The sequence below is a fragment of the Pteropus medius genome, unplaced genomic scaffold, assembly GCF_902729225.1.
Source record: "Pteropus medius unplaced genomic scaffold, Ma_sr-lr_union100, whole genome shotgun sequence".
In the NCBI taxonomy this organism is placed as follows: domain Eukaryota; kingdom Metazoa; phylum Chordata; class Mammalia; order Chiroptera; family Pteropodidae; genus Pteropus; species Pteropus medius.
Window position 1 is genome coordinate 5,278,353 of NW_024351543.1, and position 21,712 is coordinate 5,300,064.

Consider the following 21,712-nt stretch of genomic DNA (forward strand, 5'->3'; position numbering starts at 1 on the left):
GAAGAAGAAGACGGAGCAGAAGGTAAGGTTGGTGGGATGGGAATCAAGGGTTATAAAACTGTTTTGGTTTTAAGATCTCTTCCAAAGAATAGGAAAAAAGGAGAGAGAGGGTACTTCTTAGCTCCTTTTACAAAGTCAATATAACCTTGATATCGAAACCTGACAATGATATTACAAGATACATAGATGCAAAAATCCTAAATAAAATATTTGCAAAGCAAGTTCAGAAATACATAAAGAGGAAAATAAATCATAATAAAATTGGATTTGTTCCAGGAATATGAGTTTGTTTTAAAATTCACATGTATATTAATATAATTCTTTAAAGAATAAGGGAGTAAAATAATCTCAGTAAATGCAGAAAACCATTTGATAAAATTCAATACTCATCATGATCTTAAAAAAGTGTTCCTAGAAAATTAGGAATAGAACTTCTTTAATCTGATAGGGGTATTATAAAAACCTTATTATCCCTTCTATTGATCCCTGTACTGGAAGTCCTACCCAGTGTAACAACAAATGCAGAAAAAAAAGCGGGGTAAAGGAGGAGAAAGGTTTGTATAGGTCAGGAAAAAAGAAATAAAACTATCATTATTTACAGATGACATAATTAAATCTATGGAAAATCCTAAATACACTGTTTATTAAGTATTAGACTTGATAAATGACTTTATCAAGATCATGGGATGGAAGTTGAAGATACAAAAATCAATTATATTTCTATATACCAGCAATAAAAAATTAGAAAGTAAAAAAAATTATAGCATTTATAATGGCATCAAATTCATCAAAGGCCTACAAATAAATCTAACTAAAACTGTGCAAGGGTATCTACATGGAAATCTACAAAACACTATTGAGAGAAAAGAAAAAAGACCAAAATAAATGAAGTGCTCTACAATGTTCATGGATTAAAAAATCAATATTATAAATATATCAATTATTTACCAACCTGATTCACAGTGTGAATGTAATTCTAATAAAATCTCAGATGGCCATGCCACCCTGAACACCCCCGATCCCATTTGATCTCGGAAGCTAAGTAGGGTCGGGCCTGATTAGTACTTGAATGGGAGACCATCTCAAAAGACCAGGTGTAAAAAAAAAAAAATCTCAGCAGTTTATAATTTTACATTGTGATTAACAAGCCGATTCTAAAATTTATATGGATATACAAAGGGAAGGGTCAAGAATAACAAAGGCTTGAAGAAGAATGAAGTTTGAAGACCACCAGATATCAAAACTTATTATAAAGCTATCGTAATTACAACTAAGTTATATTATCAATGGATAGAAAAATAGACTAATGGAACAGAATAGAAGATCCATAAACAGACCTTCAGATATATGGCCACTTGATTTATGACAAAGGGGACACAGAATATTAGTAGGGAAAGGATAATCAATTCAGTAAGTAGTCTACTGGATAGCCACCGGAAATAACAAATTTGATCTATGTGTCACCATACACAGATATCATATCCAAGTTGATTGTAGATCTAACTCTAAAATGTAAAACAATAAAATATCTAGAAGGTAACATAGAAGAACATCTTTAGGGGAGGAAAAGATTATTTAAACATGACACAAAAAAGCACTAGGATAGAGAAAAAGAATGATTAAATCACTACAATGAAAGTAAGAATTTATGTTCATCAAAAGATACCATTTAGAGAAAAAAAAAGAGTCACAAAGGGGACGAATATATTTGAATATATATAAGCAACAAAGGACTTTTAACTTGAATAGTTAAAGAATTCCTTTAAGTCAATAAGCAAAAACATACAAACAAATAGAGAAATGGACAAGAACTAGAAATAGATATCTATGTGGATAATATACAATAGAGAATATGTATATGGATAATAAAAACATGAAAAGGTATTCGACCTTATTATTCATCAGGGAAATGAAAATTAAAATCACAATGATATGCTGTGACATACACCCAAATGGCTGAAATGCATTTTTTAAATGACAATGCCAACTATTGGAGAGGATGAGAAACAATTAAAACTCACATACGCTGCTAGTGGAAATATTAATTGGTAAAATCACTTAAGAAAACTGTTTGATAATATTTACTGTGGTTGAACATATGTTTTACTAATTCCAGTCCTAGGTGTGTACCAAAGAAATGTATTCATATAAGTACCAAAAAATATGTTCAAGAGTGTTTATAGCAGTGCTATTCACGATTGCCCCAAGCCAGAAACTACTCAAATGCCTATCAGTATATTGTGGTGTATTCTTACAACACAGTCCTATACAGCAACAAAAGTGAATAAACTATTGAGAGAGCAAGAGAGATCCAAAGATGCCCAGCTGTTCAAGCCCTTAGCTATTTGAGTCTCCTGGACTAGGCCCCAAATACATGTGTGAAGAACCCTTTGAAGTGATCCTAGCCCTAGCCACTCTGAATACAACGGTATAAGAAATCGAGTGGGAACAGCCCAGCTGAGGCCCAGTCAAGCCCCAAATTCACGAGCAAAATAAATCATTACGACTATTTTAAGTCATTGTCTTAGGGATGAACGTGCACGGCAATAGCTAACCAGAGTATAGGTTGAAGTATTTAGGGGAAAATAAAATAGAATATGTTAAATTTATAAATCCATTTTGAAATGCTTAAGAAAACTTAACTAAGTTTGTAAAGAACTTTCTAAAAATTATTGTTCGATACTAGGGTCATAAATAGAACAAGAGATTTGTAAGTTGAACTTAAAGCTTAAGGAGAAACTAGGTTTAAAAAATTTTTACTTCCACAAATTGAATTTTAATTGAAAAATTTTAAAAAAACTATAAAAAAAAAAAAGCAGTGGAAAACTTCTTGGATAGCTGACTTCACTGATCCTTTCAGAAAGTTCAAAGTAACAACACAGGGAAAGGAACTGAGTGATTTATTGAGTGCTTACTAGGTACCATGCCATGTCCTAGGTGCTTTACCTAAGTCAACTCATTTGATCCTCACAACAATCCTGTGAGGTGAGTTTGATAATCCCCACTTTGCCGGAGAGGCACAGAGAGGCTATGTAACTCGCCCAAGATTCTGCAGTTAGTAAAGGATGGAATCTGTGCTTTTGCACTTTTAGATGCCTTCTTCGGGAAGGAGAGCTGGTGAAGGTGAATTCTAAAAGTCACTCGGGTCCCTTGGTATAGCGGCAATGCTGGTGTCTTCTGTGTCTGCTCCAACCTTGCCTGTGAACCTTCCTGTGGGTGAGAAGAGGGGTGTGCATATAAGTGACCTTCCTGTGAAGATGAATGTGGCCAGAGAAAAGGATGGCTCATTGATCCTTAAAGTTCAGGAGTGTGGATTGGAGCCAAGGGGGCCCGTCCCATGGATGTTACTTGAGAGTAGCTCTGGAGAGGAGTTCTAGAAGCTGTGGAAAGAAAAGGGATTTCAGCACTATGGCTCCAGATAGCTTGCTTAACTTCATTAAGTTCTTTTTTCGTTTTCTTTCTTTCTTTTTTTAACCTCTACCAATTCCCAATGTTTTAACTGTATCCAATGCCTAACACCATAAGAGCAGTTGTATCCTTGATAGGACGAGTTAGCTTTGAAGTTATATAGTTTGATCCTCTCACAAGTGAAGAGATCAAGAGATCAACTTCTGTTGCTTCCTATCAAGAATGTATAGAGCTCTACTTCTTATCTAACATTACTGAATAAGTTTTTAAAAAATCTGTATAGAAAAAATGGTGAATTTTATAAGACCCTTGTCTTTTATTTTTACAAAGAAAAGAGTAGATAAATGAGGCCTGTAAAATATTAGAAGAATAAAGTAGGAGTGAGTACCAGTGGTAGGCTGCTGTGATCCAGAGGGCAGGGAAGAAACTGCTGCCTCTAAGTTACCTGACTGAATGTGGAGCCTTGGCAGGCAGAGAGGTGCTACCACCATCTAAAGACCCAGAACCCGAGGCCTCCGGGCAGCTCCTGCCATGCCACCTTTAAGGGCAAGTATTCTGAGCCAAGAGGCTTTACAGGTTCTATGAAAAAAGTGCTGTTTAACAACACTGACAGCTTCCAAAGCACCTTACAGCCACTTCAGAGGGAAAGAGCCTAAACAGAGTGTGGTGGTGATTTGTCTTCACCTGAGCAAATAAAGGAAAACGGATGAAGGTCTGGCCATTCAGGGGCTGAGGAGCCATTGTGTGTTTCCTTTGGGCCTACACCTTTTTGCCGTTCCTTTTGTTCTTAGGGGATTGTGCCAATTGCCACCTTTTCTGTAAAGCCAGACTGGAGGAAATAAAAGGGGAAATCATGTATCTCAGAGACAGACAGACAGACAGAGAAAGAGACGGATTGCTAAATAATTTTATACACATGTAAAGTAAATACCTCATACATTAAACTAGTGCTTTACAAGTTACAAACTGCCTTTATATATTTTATCTTAATTACTCCCCATATAGCAACCTGATAAAGTAGATAGAGGCTACCTGTCTACCTATTAGTAGTTATTAATTATCTATTAGACTATTAGTCCTGTTCTGTAGATAAGGAATTGCTCTTGATGGTGGTTGAGTGGCAGGACTAGAGTCGGATCTCAGAATCATTGAATCATAGCATCACAGAGTTACAAGGCACCTTAATTGCAATAGCCTAAGGCATCCTTCTCTCAGAGTCTGAATCACCTTTAAAGATCTCTGAGATGATTTCTTCTGGTCCTTGTTTAAACTTCTCCAGTGACCAGTAACTCATTACTCCATGAGGCACTCCATTATTAATACTGAGCTGAAATAATACTCCTTATAGCTTTCAGCCTTTAATGCATTTCTATCCTCAAGAACTATACAAAATTAAGGCTAATTCTAATGCTCCTCTTTTTAAAATTTGAAGATTACTCTTGCTCATCTCTTGCAGATTAAAAATCTTCAGTGCTTTCAACTGTTACTCATGATTACTCATGATGTGATTATCTAGCACAGTGCCCGAGATATATAGTAGATACTCAGTAAATGTTTGTTGAGTTGGTTCTCTGGCCCTTGGTACTGTGTTCTGGTTCTGGCCTTTTTCCCTGACCACAGTTAACTTCCATATTGTAATCTCTTATTTGTTTGTTTATTTAAATAATAGAAAGAAAACAATATATCGTTTTTACTTTCAAACCATAGAGTTTTCAGAACAAATTGAACACATAATCAAAATTGGCCAAATTTCAGACAGCTTTCAATTAATTTGTGATAACGAACTCATTATCTGACTTAACTGACCACTTCAGAGAGGCAGTCACTGAACAGCTCCCATAAGTAAGACACCAAAAGGAACATTGTAGAGAGTGTCTGTAGAATTAAATGGAAAAATTCTAATGTGGGGTCTAACGATAAGACCCTGCATGGATACATTACCCAGCAGCACTGCTTTGTCTGTTAAAAGAAGTAATACCCATTTGTGGTTTAATTCCGGGTACCGCAAGAATCAAAAAATGTACTCTCTTTGAAAAAGAGTTCCAGTGGAAGCTCTATTTTTAGTTGGTGTTAAATTGGATTGGTGTGAGGGACAAGCACTGGTGTCAGTGTGATGAAGCTGTGTCATTCTCAACAATGCAGAATTCAGCCAGCTTTCTGCCTTTTATTTAATTGCTGTGCCGGGATGAACAGCAATGAGCTTACAATTTGGTAACTGAAGAGCCAGGGAATAGGTGGTGAATTGTGCCATCCTCCATAAAGGAAACAATAACGAATTGCTACCTGTTACAAAGGACTATGCTTATTGTTGCAGTAATAACCCCAGAAGGAGTTTGATGGCAAATAAGTCAAACCAAACATGCAAAAACACAATTTGAGAAAGGGATCTCTTGTTTAAATTATCTCTTTATCACAGACTAAATTGAAAAGTGTCTGAAATTTGGCAAATTTCATCATGTTTTCAAGTTGTTCTGAAAACTGTGATTTGGAAGTAAACAATAAGTTTTTTCCTTTCTATCGTTTAAACGAATGAACATTAAAAAAAAAAAAACCTACTCCCTCTATATTGTAAATACAAGTACTTCAGAAAATGAGTAATATTATCGGTTTTCTCATCCTGAACTTCAGAAATGGCTGAATTTGGAAAGGGGCTTTTATATGAGAGTATTAAGGGTGGAGAGACTGAACTGTGACCTCCTTTCATATTGAACATCTGAGCTGTCATCATATGGTAAGTGATATACTCATCACAGGTACAGAATGAAGGGGACTTCAAGTCAATCAAGGAGGGCCCACCACCCAGAAGGGAGGAAGACAGTCCTAAGTCACAAGAGAAATCTGCCATAGTGAAATAGAGCAGAGGGTGCTTGTTGAGAGACACTCCTGTGCCCAGGGCCTGTTTCACTATACTGTCGACTACTTCCCCTTTCTTCTGAACAACTCATCATTTGCCTTCTCTCATAAACCCAAGAGGGTCTTTGGGGACCAGTCAGTCCAACACATTCAAATGAAGAAAGTGAGTTTCAGTGAGGTTGTGTGGTTTGCAAAATATAGCGGAACCAGATACAGAAGCCATGACTTTGGGCTCCCAGTCTGGGTCTCTTTCTCGTTTACCATGCTGCCTGCCCACTAACGTTTGGTAAAACTCATGCATGACATGTGTAGCTGCCTAAAGGTGGGAATTTTCACACTTTCACTTGAGTGGTTTTCTTTATAGTCTGAGGGAGAGGGACTGATCTTGGAAGAGTCTGGATTAAAAGCTAAGTTGGGGGTACAGAGTTGTTTAGGAGGACGAATAGATAGAGCAAGGCAGGAAAGTGAGAAAAAAGGAAAAGAAGGTAATAGATAAATACATGAACAATAAAGTGAAGAAGATGTAGAGGACAAATATGAAGAGGGGAAATTAAATGAGAATAAAAAGGAAAGGGCATTTTTCTTTTTAAGAGCAGCAGCTAAGGCAACCTAGGACTAAGCAGAAATCAGAAAAAGGGAAGAAAGAAAAGAACAAATAGAACCAGGAAAAGAGAAGGAAACCAGGAAGAACATGAGAACACAGAGAGTTGCTCTGCATTAAGAGTGTATATACGTGGGTAGGTGAGTTGGAGAAAGAGAGGGATCCACAGGACGTAATCCTTATGCTTGGATTGGGGCAGGGTGGGGGCCTGAATGAATAGGGAGGTAAATATCAGCACAAGGAAAAAGGGGCGATAAGAGTGGACAATGCAGATGGAGGCAGTCAACAAAGTGATCTTGGCTTTTAGGTAGATCCTTGGAATTGCCCCAGAATCAGCTCAATCATGGTTCTAGGGACACCGATACCACAGCAAATGATACATTCCACATCTATGAAGCCAAATATCTAACCTCTTATCATTCACCTCTCTTGCCTCTTTCATCATTTACATAACTTCTGTTTCAAAATATGCAAACATTCACTCATTCACTTCACATACCCCAGAAACAGTTCCTAACTGGGCTAGTTCCTTGGAAAATTTGTCTTTGCTTCCCAAAGAACAATGGGTCTCTTAGGGCCTGTACCTCCTGCTTGGAAACGCCTTTCAAATTGAACACCGTGGGATTTTTCTCAGGATAAGCCAGACCTCCACCATGGATGTGTGGAGTCCCAGAGAAAAATGTGACAGTATCATGAGAGCAGTGAAGAGGAACATGAAAACTATTTCCCAGAACCACTTTGTACAGCCTTTCTTGTATACTCATCTGATCTATGGGGGATATCTTGCATGTACTGTTAGGTCCACTCAGATTTGTGCCCGGTTCACCTCACATAAATGTGCTTTGTGGGGAAAATCAGGCCACTGTATGTCCATTTGGTCACAGTAACATTCAGTCAGAGCAACATTCAGTCCTTTGCCCTCACCATCAGCACACTTCCCACTGGGCGAGAGGAGAGCAAGGTGGGGACATTTTCCACCCAGAGTTATTAGCCTGTATCAAAACTTCTTTGAAATATGTGACTTTAACAGATAACTGCCTCAATCCAGGCTTAATAACGACTGTTTTCCAGAGCTGACTCTATGCCAGAGAGAACCAATAGGAAGTAGAATCGTGCCAGCTTTTTTTCCCCTTTAATATGCATGCCACAAATAAAATCCCTTTTAACTTAAACTGTAGCCTTAGCTATTAGTATAGTCTTGCAAAAAAAAAAAAATTAGCAACCTATCTGCTGGCTCAAAATGTTAACCAGCCCACTTTCCAAAATGCAATTATATTAACAAGAAATGAGTTTAAAAATCCCCTCATGCCCTGCATACACCTGTTGTGAGATTCAGCAAAGTTGGGCTAACGACACTTTCTGGAAGTCTTCTGAGAGGACAGTCCCCATGAAACACTTTTTCTGTCCTTGCAAGCTGAGTTAAGGCTACCTTTTGGCAGGAAGGTGTGGTAGTTGCCTTCTGAGTACTTACACAGGATCCTGAGCCGGTGGCTGTGCCCATGTTAGCTCTCCCCTCACCTCATGTACTCCCCATCACTCCTATAATCCATGAACGATTCTGATCCTGACATCTCCTCAAAATCCTCCAACACCAGACTGGTGGAGTCCTCACCCAGGATGCCGCTGTCGGGCTGGGACATCCTGGCCCAGGAAGAAGGTACAGGAGGGTCGGTGGCAGCTGGAGGGGGAGAGCAAGGAAGCGTTTGCTGGACAGATGTGGATATGGCCCGAGGAGGGGACACAGCTGGCTCATGGACTTCCTCATCCTCCTTCTCAGACTCCAGCCCGGCATCGGAGGCAGCAGGACCCAGGACGTGGTAGAGGCTGGGGAGACGAATGTCGAAGCGCAGCCCAAACTTAGCAAAGAGCTTGTCATTGAGAGTGTAGAGCTTCTCTGAGATGTCATAGCCCAGGAGGGCTGTGAAGAGGCGGGAGATGTATCGCTCTTTGTCCAGAAGAATGTAGAGACTTTTCCGGGGCCAGGAAATGTAGCTGCATGCCGTCTCGGCAGTCAGAGTGACCTGAGAGGGGTTAGGAGCAGAGAATGAAGGTTTAAATTGGAAAACGTGTCCATGTTTAGCAGGGAGAAACATACAGCTACTTGGGAAAATACTGCACTTTTATTGTAGAAGCCGTGGGAGCATCCCTTGCCCAATGGCCTTGCGTAAAGGAAGTACAGTGAAAGGCTTTTACTGTGTGCACTGATTGGGGATGAGTGTCCTTGTTAGGAGCCCTGGGATCAGCCTTTCACTCACTGGGTCCTCACCTCCTGGAGCCTCAGTTTCCACATCTGTTCTTCTCAGCTCTCATAGTCTATGGTCTCGTGGCTGATACCATTAATAGATGTAGACGGGTCTGAGTTTACTGTGATTTCAAGAGAAAGAAAGGGCTTCCTAGTGGTCTGAAGAAAGGTCAGAATGGTGACAACAGCTCGTTTTAAGAATACAGAAGGATAGGGGTGCAAAAAGAGTTGGAAAGCTTAGGATTCAGGTCCATTAAGTTGCTCTAGACTTGGCTACTACAAGTAACCAGACAGATCTGATGACCAAAGTCAGAAAAAAAGGCATACAAGAAAAGGAACTCTTCAGAACACAAAGTGGAAGGGCACTCCACTCTCCATTGATTTAGTCATCTAGGAATTTCTGATGATGATGATGATGATGATGATGATGATGATGATGACAGCAGCTAATATTTATTAAGAGGTGACTCAATTGCTAGACATTGTGTTCTTTATGTGGATTATCTATAATTACAGGTAGACTTGACTTTACAAACATTCTAAGAGATTTTATACAACTCTTTTAGTTCCTGTGTTGCCTACCAGACCTCCCACTATCCTCTCCTCTTCATCCCCTTCTGCAGTACCCTTATTCCATTTTCTTCACTCATTTTTTTTCTCTTCGCTTCTCTTCACCTAATCATCAGCACTGAAGACAGGACCTTAAATCACTTCATCAAAGCCAGAAGCTGGTTTAAAGTCCCAGTTTTCCCCCTTTACCAGCTGTTTGACAACAAATTACTTATCTCTTTGAGCATGTCACCTCACGAGAAAGAATTCTGAAAGTAGAAGTACTCATAGTCTGTCCATTATTAACAGTTTAGCAAGTGGCTGTCACTCTCTGCCATAGCCTGTATTTCAGATGTGCTTACTAACAATTCCCATATAAGAAGTCAGAGTACTGAGCATGCAGTGGGTGTGCATAAGAGCTAATCTGGACATAAGCAACATCCCTAGAGCTGAACACAAAACCATGGGCATTCTTACAGACATGCTGTTACTTCTTCCATCTTAAAATAAATCAAAATTAAAAAATGAAAATCCTTTTTCTTCACCTCAGTTCTGTAGCTAGTTCTCACTCTATTAATTTGCTCTCCATTTCAGCAAAACTCCATGAAAAACATTGTCTCTACTTGTTGTCTCCAATCCTCTCCTCTCACCCTCTGTAAAACCAATAAAGGATTGTCCATAGCAGTCCACAAACATTGTTCCTGGTAAGGTCACCAATGGCCTCTTAATTGCAGTGGTCAAGTTTCATGGTATTTAACCCTGTTGACCTCTCTTTTCTCGTTAATACAGTTTCTTTACTTGGTTCCCAGGATGCCATACTCTCCTGGTACAATCTCCCAATTGATCCTTTTCAGGTTCCTTTGTTGCTTCCTCTGTTTCTCTCCAACTTCTAATCATTGCGATAAACTAGGGCTTGGTTCTCAAACACCCCTTCTGCCTCACCCCTCACTTACTTGGTGATTTCATCCAACCCAATGGTTTTAAATATCATCTGTATGCCAACAACTCTCAAATTTACGTCTCAAACATAGGCCTCATTCCTTAATTCCAGATTCAAATATTCAACTCCTTGCATAGCATCTCAATTTAAATGTCCATAGACGATGCAAATCTAATATATTCCAAACTGAACTTCCTCTCTTCCCTCAAAGCCAACACTACCTACGGCCTTCCTTATTTTAGTTGAGAGCAGCTTCATCCTTCTAGTTGCTCAGGCCAAAAGCCTTAGAATTTTCCTCGATCTTCCTTCTCTCACACACTATACCCAATGCATTAGGAAATCCTTTTAGCTCTATTTAGAAAATATATGCTCAGACTCTATGTGACGTGTTTCTTTGTCATCCCTCTGACTTGCTCTTCTATTATTCTCTCCCCTCCCTCTCTCTGTCCCAGATCCACTGGCCTTCTTTCTGTACCTGTAACATGCTTGCTCCTCCCACCACTGGGCCTTCCCTCTCTCTGATATGTTTTTTCTCCAAATATTCACAGAGCTCACACTGCCACCTCCCTCAGGTCTTTGCTCAAATGTCACTTGCTCAACATGACCTTATTTAAAATTACAACCGTATCTCCCTTACACTACTCTATTTTTTTTAAATAGCAGTTATGATTTTTTTAACATATTACATAATTTACTTATTCATTATGTCTATAGCTTGTTTTTTGTCTTCCCTACTAAAATGTAAATTGCATGAAGGCAAAGACCTTTATCTGTTCACTGGTATATTCCAAGCACTTTTAACAGTACCTGGTGTAGGTGCTTAAAAAATATTACTAAAGTGAATGAATGAATCAGGTGAAGACTAACCATCCTGAATGTTGTTAAACAAACTAATGTCACTTTCTCATGTCCTATATAAAATCCTTTCCCAAAGACCTTCAGGAAACCTGTTTATTGACTGGTCCCCATATACATATGCACATGTCTGTATGTTTGACAGCTTTTTCTTTAATTCTCACTTCTGAGTTTGGTTGAATGGATTAAATGTGATAACATACGTAAAGAGGACTTGGGTCCAGTAAAATTGGGAAGTTTGATGGAATGTAGATTCATTTTTGGTAAACACAATAAGAATTATGATTCAGGCAGTCACTTTGGATTGCCCTCTTAGTCAGCAAAGATGTAATTGCAAAAAGCAAGGACAAGACAAACTATAACTCAGAACAACCCTTGACATTTGCAAAGAGGAAATGAGACTTTACACAGCCAATAGCAAATTGTGTGGATCTCATTGCTCCCAAATGAGGTGCACACTAAAAATATAAATGGGAGGGATATGATGGTACCTATATTCCAGGCTGAGAGGTCATCTGGGGTGTAGCCCTTCATTTTAAGCATAACTTAGGGGAGGACACCCAGCGTATCCACCACCTGTTCCTTGGTATCACTGTCAGAAACAGAGCCTGGTCCTGCTGGCTCAGGATCTCACTCAGGCTTCCTGGAGCTTCTTATGGCTCTGGGGGTTCTCAAAAGAGACTGCTGGATTGGTTGGAGATGGTGGTGTGTGTGTGTGTGTGTGTGTGTGTGTGTGTGTGTGTGTGTGTGTGTGTGTGGTGGGATAGGAACCTGATAAGAGGGGTCTGTGGCTGGTGGTCCTGGCAGTGCCTCTCAGAGTCTGTCCTCATTGAGCCAAAAGTCAGCGTGGACGGAAACAGGCTTAGCCAGGTGGCACTGCCTAGCATGTGTCTATTCTGGGGTTGGCTCATATGCTAGCCTGAGAGACTCCTTGATAGAAGTGGTAAGAGACACATGGAACCCAGTACTGGCAAACTATCTGGACAAGGGAGTCCCTGTAGTGGTGTGCATGTGTGTGTGTGTGTGCATGTGTGTATGTGTAACTTCACTCTCCCGGTAACCCTCCCATTTAAAAAAAAAAAGAACAGAAATAGTAGATCCAGGCAACTTGGCTTTGACACTATTTAGATGAAGACTGTGGGCAAATTACTTGATGTCGATGTTTTTGAGCCTCAGTTTCCTCATCTAGCCACATGTCAGCCATTCAGAAGGTAACCAAAGTCTGAAGGATTAGCAGGGAAGAGAGAAGGGGCCAAGCAGCCAGGCTCCCACGTTAGAGTGTGCAGGTGAATGCCCCATGAAGTCCTCTGAGACAACAACTATCCACTGTTGAGCCAAAAAGTTTGGCCAGAACCTACTATGTTCAAGATACTGTCCTTTGGAGCTTGGAGGTAGAAGGAGAAGCCCAGATTTCTACCACAGAGAGTTAACTGTGTAGAAGACAGAAAGGAAACCAGCTCATTGGAACAGAGGGCAAAATGTGTACCAGTCAGCACAAGTAAAAGGAACAGAAAAGGCACCCAAGCAGGAACAATAAGCTGTGGGAATGGGAGCTGGTGAGGTCAATCTGGGCAGGCTTCAGAGGAAGTGAGATGCCATAGCCTCACTAGATGGGGAAAATGCATTTCAGATAGAAGGAACAGTAGTGGCGTGGCAATGTACAGTGTTTAGAGAGGTACTACTAGTTCAGTATTCCTGGTATGAGCAAAAAGTGTAAGGGTGGAGGGGCTGGCAATATGACTGGATATCACTAAAGGTCTTAAGTTGCTCTCTAAGGAGTGCAGGTTTTTATCTTGTGGTCACTGGAGTCTTCTGGAAGAGTTTTAGGCATAAGAGTGTCATGGCCCACCTGTCACAGTCAGTACCCCACCTCACCTCTGCCAAGAGCCCAGATACTCTTTCCTCAGAAAGAGAGTGCTCCCACCCCTAGCATCATTTTGGCAGTGGTTTCAAGAACAGAATATCAGAGAAGAAAGATGGAGAGAGGGGATATTGCTGGGTTACAGAGGGATGGATGGGGTGGTACTGCCATGAGGCTCCCTGTTACCTGGAACACCCCCTCCTCAGAGGGCTGCAGCGATTCCCACTCAGGAGAGTCCATGAACTGGTAAGGAAAGATGTAGTGCAGAAATTGCCCATCCTGGCTCACACGAACCCTGGCAAAGGGAGAGAAGAGACCACATGGGAAAAGAGGAATGGCTACCCAAATCCTCTTCAAAGTTCAATGACATACATATTAAAAAATGGAAAATGGTTAGGATCCACTATGGGCTTTTTCCTCTTTCCCCCAGAAAACTCAGAGTTTTAATTTCAACTTCTCCTCTAAAGTGAGTTATACCAGGAAAGGTAGTGTCTCTGTTAGACGAAGGGAGCAGATAAAAAGATCTCTAAGGTACATCTGGTCCATTTGGAAGGAGCTATTGTCCCATCTTTTCTGGAGCTCTGTTGTTTAAACATATAGGCCTGGAGCACCTCCTGTGTTCTTGGAGGCCTGGAAATGCAGAGGTTGGTGTGATCTGATCCTTGCCTTTAAGGCCTTCACAATTTAGCGGAAGTCACAGGAACAAGTCATTGGCTGCAAGTCAATGTGTGCTATTGTGGAACAGGAGAATGGAGGAGGGAGAGCAACTAGTTCTCTTTAAGTGGCAGTGTTCTCAAAGATGACATGTGAGCTGTTTTGAAAGAGGAACAGAATATCAAGATGCACATCAGGATGGGCATGAATGGGCAGCTAGGAAATCCAGTGTGGCAGTCTGTTTTCCAATATCTGCTTTTTCTCTTCCCCCATATTACTAGAGTTTTAGCTGAGCTCATGGCTGCCCAGCTAGACTACGTTTCCCTACCTCCTCAACAGCTAGGTATAGCCACGTAATTAAGTTCTGGCCAATAGGATATTAGTACTCCAAGTCTGGCTTCTAATGAATGCCTAGTTATACATGTGTGCATACAAATTCCTGAAAACCATCATCGATTAATAAGCTATTGCCTATTATCTGACAATAAAGATGGAAGACAGACGGGAATGTAGATCTCAAACCAAGCCAAGGATGTGGTGTTAGCCCATAGTCTCTGACGGCAGAAACACACTTGCTTCTACAAGCAGATAATATATAGATATAGATGATAAAGATATAGATATAGATGATATAGATATAGATATAGATATAGATATAGATTAGATATAGATATAGATATAGATAGATATAGATAGCCAGGCAGAACTTCTCTGAGTAATAAAAGAATATGAGAGGAAATGAAGTGCCCTGGTCTCCTACCTCACAGAGTACCTCCGGTTTTCCTGGAGGCCTGGAAATGCAGAGATGGGTATGATCTGATCCTTGCCTTTAAAAATTTCACAATTTAATGGAAGTCACAGGCACATAAATAACTGGCTGCAAGTCAATGTGTGCTGTTGTGAAAATGAATATACCTTAATATATTCTGTTCCCTCTAGATGGACTTCTTTCCAAGCCCCACCTTCTCCTCAGGTCTCTGCTTAAACATTCCTTCTTCCAGGAAGTCTTGTCAGACCTCCCCAGAAAAATCAGATCCACCAGTTACATGTTCTCATAGCACTTTGCATTTCTCCTTGTAAATATTATGTCTGTTATTCACCACTATGTCAAACATTAATTGTTGACTTTCTTGATAGACTGAAATCTCCATGAGTACGAGGACAATATTTTATATATTTTAACACTGGATCCTTAGTCTCTATCACTCCTAATAAATATTTTTGGAAGGTGAGAAGGATGAATGAAAGGGAGGGAGGAAAGAAAGAACCAACGGTGGAACAAATTAACTCATTCGTGTCACCATAAAAGGGAATCAAAGTCTCAGGAAAAGCTTCTCAAATAAAGGAAGACAACAGGAAGGAATGAGCCTGCTGCCGCATACATTGGATCTTCCCAGCATCTCCAGAAGCAAGGAATTTAGCCACTCTAGCAAGCCACTGAGGAGTGCCATTTTAGAGGCTCATCTAATGAGCCTGCATGGCTCCTTGAAATCATTTAAATTGTTATACTATGTCTTTTATCATTTGAGTCTCATCTTCCTTCTTGATCTCCTGGATGGACAAATAATTTCCTCCTATTGAATAGTTTAGACAGTTGATTGCCTGCTCAGGAGGCTGTACATGTGGGAATTCATGCTTTGAATAATCTATGAGAGAAACTCTCCAACAGTCAGCACAACTTAACAGGGTAATAAACTTTGAGGAAGTCACTTTCTGAGTCTTGAAAGGGACTGATTGCTTTTATTAGAATAAAACAAAAAGGACATCTGAAGTTTCAGCAAAGGGCTCCAGGTGAGAGTCTACAGGTGAGTTAAGGAGAGCTGCACAAGAATCTCCCCGCTGCCCACTTTCTGGCACAGAGTTTTTGTCTGCTGTTTTGTGGCATTTGGTATCTCACTATAACCAGCCAAAGGTACAACGATTCTCCTTTAAAACTGGAGCCTGGTTGTAGACTAGAAGCCTCTTCCCCCAGCTCCAACTTAGCAAAGTTGAGACAGGATGACATTGGAAGATAACAAAACAAAACTCTTACTCCAAACCTTGAAAAGCAAGAAAAAATATCAGAATGGTTTAATTTCTGACTTGGGTTTTTGAAGCTGAGTGTATTAGAAAAAATCACACTGAGGGAACAAGTCCCCCTCTCCCCTTCATAAGAAAGTGGTCTTATGCAAGTTCATGGTAAATCTGTCATATAAAAGATACCTGAACCATACAATAATCATAACATATTTCCATAAATGAGCACCATACAAGTGGAATGGGTGTTTCTCCTACCATTCTCAATTCCCTCCTTTGAACAGAAGAGCTAGAAGGAGCAAGCAAATAATATTATGGATCTCATGAATGAGCACATTTCCTAAATTGTCTTTATTTTAAGCATAGAAATATAAGTAGCAAACATGTTGGAATAGTCATAATATATTTATATTTACATGTGTATTTGTTTACAAATAATTGCATGATTTTACACTTCAAATCACTCATAATAAAATAAAATTTCTCCCTACAAACGTTATATCTCTTTTAACCTAGGACCTCTGAGCCCAACAAAATAAAAATATGTATACGTAACACGGTCAATTCTATACCTTAATACATAAATGCCTTTTACTACTAATAGTAGTTGTAGTACCATCATCGTTGTCTAACATTTTTTTTCCTCTGTGTATTTTGCAGTTTTATCTGGTTTGGGCTTTTTTCCCCTTTGGAATCAGAGCCTTTTGATCACTGTCTTATCTTTTGTACTACATTCTCTTGGTCTCAAGAAAGCAATGGAGGAAATTGAAGACAAAGCTTTTGAAATACTTTGTTTGCTTTCCGTAAAGCCAGCCTAAGTACATCAGGTTAAGATGTTTCTGTTTGTTGCTCAGCCCTACATCAGGTCTCACTAACGTGATATTTCAAAGCATCCACAATTCTCTACCAAAAGGGCAGCACAGAGCCCATGATATTTGTTCAGAAGATACTGGCCAGCACTCCATGCAGACTGATTGGGCTTACACTGATCCTAAGACCATTTCTGTTCATGTCTTACTGTCAGACTTCTTAAAAGGAGTCAGCCAGGTGGCTTCGCTAAATCCTCAATAAGACATGTGTGGGCATCAATACTCTTCTCTCACTGTCTGGCCCTCAGATTTATAGTATCTGACTTTTGGCCTTAAGAAACTCAATAGAACCACTGGGAATGGAAAAGTGGACAAAGGGTATTCTTTCAGTTTTATCACTGGTCCCTGCACATAGTTGGCACTTAGCAAATGTTAAACAAATTAATCTTATTGAAATATTGTTTTCCAAAGCTTACAGAGCTATTGCTGCAGCTTAATCATGACATGCTGCTGCTGCTGCTGCGCGTGTGCGTGTGCGTGTGTGTGTGTGTGTGTGTGTGGTCATTTCAGACCTGGGCTCAAGAAGCATTCACCCCATACCTCCAGCAGCAAGTGCATACACAATCCTTCCTGTCAACCAAGATGCCTCATGATCTAGTTTCCTCTGGGAATACACTAAGAAAGAGGAAGCAGACCTATGCTTAGAAAAATCTATTTTGGTTTGGTTGACTTGCCACATCCTCCCCTCAATGGAAGGGGACATGAAATGGAAAAATACTCACTGGGAAATGAGAAGCGTGGGCAGGGGGAAGAAATGCTGAGCAGCGACAAAGTAGCTTACCGGCCAGAGAGCAGCAGGGACAGGCGGTTGATGGGCGTCTCGCCTTCCACAGCGTAGGTCTGATCAGTGGCTAGAGTCAAGACCTGCTCCTCACAGCAGTGAACAATCTCCTTGTACGCCTGCAAGGGCACCTGCAGGGGTAGGCACAGCGTCTTGTAGAGGAGATCGAACTCCTCTGGGAGGGTGTCCTCACGCAGGCGGTATACCAGATGTGCCAGCTGGAGGAGGCAGGCTGTTGCCAGCAGGAAGCTCCAGAGGACAATGTCCAGGCCACAGGCATTGAACCAGCCCCACAGCACACAGCACAGGTAGCCCGTGCCCAGAAAGCCAAAGAGGTAGAAGCATCCATACATCCCACTACCCCCCATAAAGCCCAGGAGCAAGAAGCAGTTAGCCAGATGGTAGACAGCCCCTTCCAGGTCCTGCTTCCAGCCAGTGCACACCGGTCCCTGCCAGAGGAGCTGGCCCACCGTGCTGCTGTTGGCACTCATCTTCAGGCTGTCTCAAAGCCTTGCCAGGCTCTAAGACTGTCCCCACATAGGAGATTCAGAAAATGAATTAGTCTGTCCTTCCAGATGTCTTCTCACCTTCGGCTTTTCACCACCAACTCTACCTTTCCTGGGAGGAATGCTTCTGGTAGCTTTGGGAATGAATGGCAGAACATGGTACACTTCATGGAGAATTTAAAAACTTTTTTCCCTCTCCCTCTCAGCAAGGCTCTGGCCCTCTCCACAGAGCTCTGGCGAGCTTCCTTGGCCCCAGGTTTCTTAGGACAGTCTTCACTTTTGGCTCTTAGCAGAAAACCTAAAGTGTTCCGAGGAGAAGATAGGACTGTGGGCCTGAGAACTTCAGCAGTGAGGGACAACAAAGGGGCCACATTCTGCTCTCTGTTGTCCCCAGACAGAGTGAGGAGAGCCCAGCATGGGAGGCACACTCGTGTTCTATTTGGAATGCATCTTTCTTGGCACCGGAAGAAAGAGTGACCCCAGATGGATACCATGTTTGGAATTGGAATCCAAGAGGTGCTGGCAGTGAGGAAAAACAGGCCAGGCACACAGGCAGGCTGGCAGAGCACTTAACATAACTCCTCAGAGGACAAGATAAGTCCTCAGGGCAGAGAGGTGGGGGCGCAGGGGGCGAAAGGAAAAGTGAGCGCAGACACTGGCCGGGGGCTGTCCTCAGGTAGGAAAGTATGGGACTATTACCATAAAAAATCCTAACAGTGAGAACTGGAAAATCCCTTGAAGGCCTTTATTAAGTCATATTGTAAATATCACTAGGCATTTATTTGGCATCTATTAAAAAAATAGCAATGCAAAGCAGCTTTTTGAATTCTAAGCTGACTTTCTCCTGCATATATCTGGATCTATTAATAGTCAATGCAATGGTCATCCATTGCTCAGATCATTACCCTATCCACCTCATTTTTTTGCAAAGTATAATAACACTTACAGAGTGCCAGACCTAGAATAGGTACTTCACATACCTCTTATTTAGTTATCACAGCAACCCTTCCAAATAAATATTATCCTCCTCCTAGATCTGGAAAAAACTGAGGCTCAGAGAGGTAACAAGTTCCCACAGGTAGTGTAAGTGGCAGAGTCAGGATTTAAACCCAAGATTTACTGCTATGTCCCACATAGTTTGCACAGGAAGTGGAAATACAGGACTAGAGCCATGACTCCCAACCCCATACTCCCACCAGGAAGTATGATGACATCCAAAAAACTTTTTGATGAACCTTAGTCTACTTTGAGTCATGAGGAAATAAATCTGAAATATGCAAATATTAAACTAAGAAATGTCCCTCTGGCTTCCAAATGACCCCTGGATTTTTTTCCTTGCTGCTGGTCAGCACTTACTACCACTACTCTTCTTGCCTCTGATACCCACTAATCTTCCAGAACTATTCAAGTGCTCAATCCATAAAGACGTTTATTATACTAATAACCTAGTCATACTTAGTGAGAAATTAGAAATTGTGAAATATGCCGAGTAGCGGTATTCAACTCAACAAATATTTATTGAGTGCCTACTATGAGCCAATCTCCTAGAGAATCAGATTCCCAAGAGCTTTCACTCTATCAAGGGAAAAATATGCCAAAACAAAAACAAAACAAAACAAAAACAACCAAGGGTAGTTTAGTGTGTGATGCATGACAACTGGGTTAAGTTTGTTTGTTTGTTTGTTTGTTTGTTTATTATTACTATTTTTTTTATGCCTACAGCACCTGGTCTTCCTAGGTGGTCTCCCATCCAAGTACTAACCAGGACTGACCCTGCTTAGCTTCCGAGATCAGATGGGATCGGGCGTGTTCAGGGTAGCATGGCCGTAGACTGGGTTAAATTTAAAGAGAGGCGGCAGCCCAAAAGGGAGGATGACATAGAGGAAGGAAGATGTAAGAGTTAACATTTGATCAGAGGTATAGGGGTTGAATCAACCATGTAGGCAGTGGGAGAAGAGCATGTCTAGTGGTGAGAATAGCAGAAGTGAGGGACAAGGGAGTGAAAATGCATGACATGTTGAAGGAAGCCAATTTTTTTCTTATTTAATTAAAATCAACAAATGTGCACCTTATCGCCTCCTTTCTAAAGTTAAGACAGGGGTAAAATCAGTGATAAAAGAAAAGAGCTGGAGAGTGCCTAGAGAAGGAGAGACCTCCCCCGGAGCCTCCTTCACAATGTTGGTTTGGATCTGTGATGTCATCTCAGCAGTGGAGTTTGGGGATTTCCATATGCTGCTTTTATGTCACCTGCTTGCCTCCCAGACAAACCACCCACTTTAACAGGCAGCAGCTGCTCATCCCTCAACCTTAGTCATGCACCCCTTGTGCTGCCAATGTAGCTGTTCCTGCCAGCTATGAGCAAGGAAATCAGAAGCACAGGAACAGAGGAGCAACCAAGGCTTTGCCCAAGATAGAATTTCAAAGCAGGTCATCTTTCTCAGCAAGCCTGCAGAATGGGCTGGCCTTGACCCTTTAAAGAGACAGGCAGATCCACTGACTACTGTTCTCAGCCTGCTTTCCTTGTCAGTCCATACATGTGCTCATCTGAGCAGAGAATATTAACATTTATCAAGCAATTATTTCTTCATGTCATCCTCTCATAGTTTTTTATTTTTAATAGAGGAAACAGGCTCAGAGGGGTTAAGGATCTTGCCCAAAATCATAGAGCTAGTATGTGAATAAGAACTAAAGCCTAGGTCATTTTGACCCTAAATTTTCTGTGCCACACCACCTTGCTATGTACTTTTAGAAGTTTATATGTATCCATATACAAGTTCACTTATTGCTACAGGGGATTTGAGCACACCGCTGGGGTGGCATCATGCGTTCATAAATGCCACATGCTGTCTGCAGTGCTAGTGACATTGATGTTTGTAGGACAGAACCTATGATGGGAATACAACAATGGAAAGCTAAATCTTGTTTTTAAATCCAGACTTGACAGAGGAGGAAAAAAAAATTTGTGTGTCAAAATGGTATGTTCTTATAAGAAAATTCACAAACATGCAGGCAGAAGCACAGTCGAAAATACTTGGGAAAGAATAAAAGGAAAGAAACAGAGGTCTCATTTGTTGAGTCTATTCAATTCAATAAGCATTTATTTAGGGCAAAGTATGTGCTCCAAGAACAGAGGATATAAAGATGAGCAAGACAATTATCACCTTCAAGGAACTTTTGATCTAATGAGGAAGGCTGACCCAGAAATAACCGTAATCCAATAAAATAAGTATACTCGGGATTCAAAGGAAGCACTGATGGAGGGGCAAAGAATTCAGGAAAAACATTGCAGAGAAGGTAACATTTAAACTGGTCTAAAAAGATGAGTAGGTGTTCCCCAGCTGGGGGAGGGCATTCCAGGAAAGGAGAATAGAATGTGAAGTCAAGTCCAGAAGTAAAACAAAAATATATGGCATATTCTGGTAACAGAACAGCTTGTTGTAGGTGAATCAAAGGGAGCAATAAGATATGAGGCAGGAGAGGCAGGCCGGGGTCAGATTATGAAGTCAGCTGGCTAAACAGTGCCTTGCCAAGTGTCTTCATGAACCATACTGGTCTGTGAACTGTTACTGGTCCTTGA

The 21,712-nt window shown here is 40.9% G+C and overlaps 1 protein-coding gene, 1 non-coding gene and 1 pseudogene across 5 annotated transcripts; 1 reads left to right on the forward strand and 2 right to left on the reverse strand.

Annotated features, from left to right (window-relative positions):
• Positions 1-987: 987 nt before the first annotated feature.
• LOC120586867 (uncharacterized) lies at positions 988-1,106 on the forward strand (annotated as a pseudogene).
• A 1,690-nt stretch (positions 1,107-2,796) lies between these two features.
• Positions 2,797-18,853, reverse strand: POPDC2 (popeye domain cAMP effector 2). Of its 4 annotated transcripts, none has more exons than XM_039843096.1 (4): positions 17,630-18,853; positions 13,496-13,604; positions 8,475-8,883; positions 2,797-3,210 (listed from the first exon to the last, which is right to left on the reverse strand). In XM_039843096.1, the coding sequence occupies exons 1-4, from the start codon at positions 18,118-18,120 to the stop codon at positions 3,131-3,133; spliced, it is 1,089 nt and encodes a 362-aa protein (XP_039699030.1). In that variant the 5' UTR covers positions 18,121-18,853; the 3' UTR covers positions 2,797-3,130. The 4 variants fall into 4 exon arrangements, with proteins under 4 accessions (XP_039699030.1, XP_039699026.1, XP_039699029.1 ...); XM_039843092.1 differs by having other exon boundaries at positions 2,797-3,380; positions 8,334-8,883; XM_039843095.1 differs by having other exon boundaries at positions 2,887-3,380.
• A 995-nt stretch (positions 18,854-19,848) lies between these two features.
• Positions 19,849-19,967, reverse strand: LOC120586811 (5S ribosomal RNA). The gene has a single exon (XR_005648816.1). It is a non-coding gene; the product is annotated as a 5S ribosomal RNA (ribosomal RNA).
• Positions 19,968-21,712: the final 1,745 nt, after the last annotated feature.

What these genes read in the sequence shown, in the direction of transcription:
- POPDC2 (XM_039843092.1), bottom strand. Translation starts at nt 18,120, where the DNA reads ATGAGTGCCAACAGCAGCACGGTGGGCCAGCTCCTCTGGCAGGGACCG. An exon ending in TCCCTGCTGCTCTCTGGCCG is followed by an intron (nt 13,605 to 17,629) that starts GTAAGCTACTTT and finishes TCCCTTTGCCAG; the next exon opens with GGTTCGTGTGAGCCAGGATG. An exon ending in CTGAGGAGGGGGTGTTCCAG is followed by an intron (nt 8,884 to 13,495) that starts GTAACAGGGAGC and finishes AACCCCTCTCAG; the next exon opens with GTCACTCTGACTGCCGAGAC.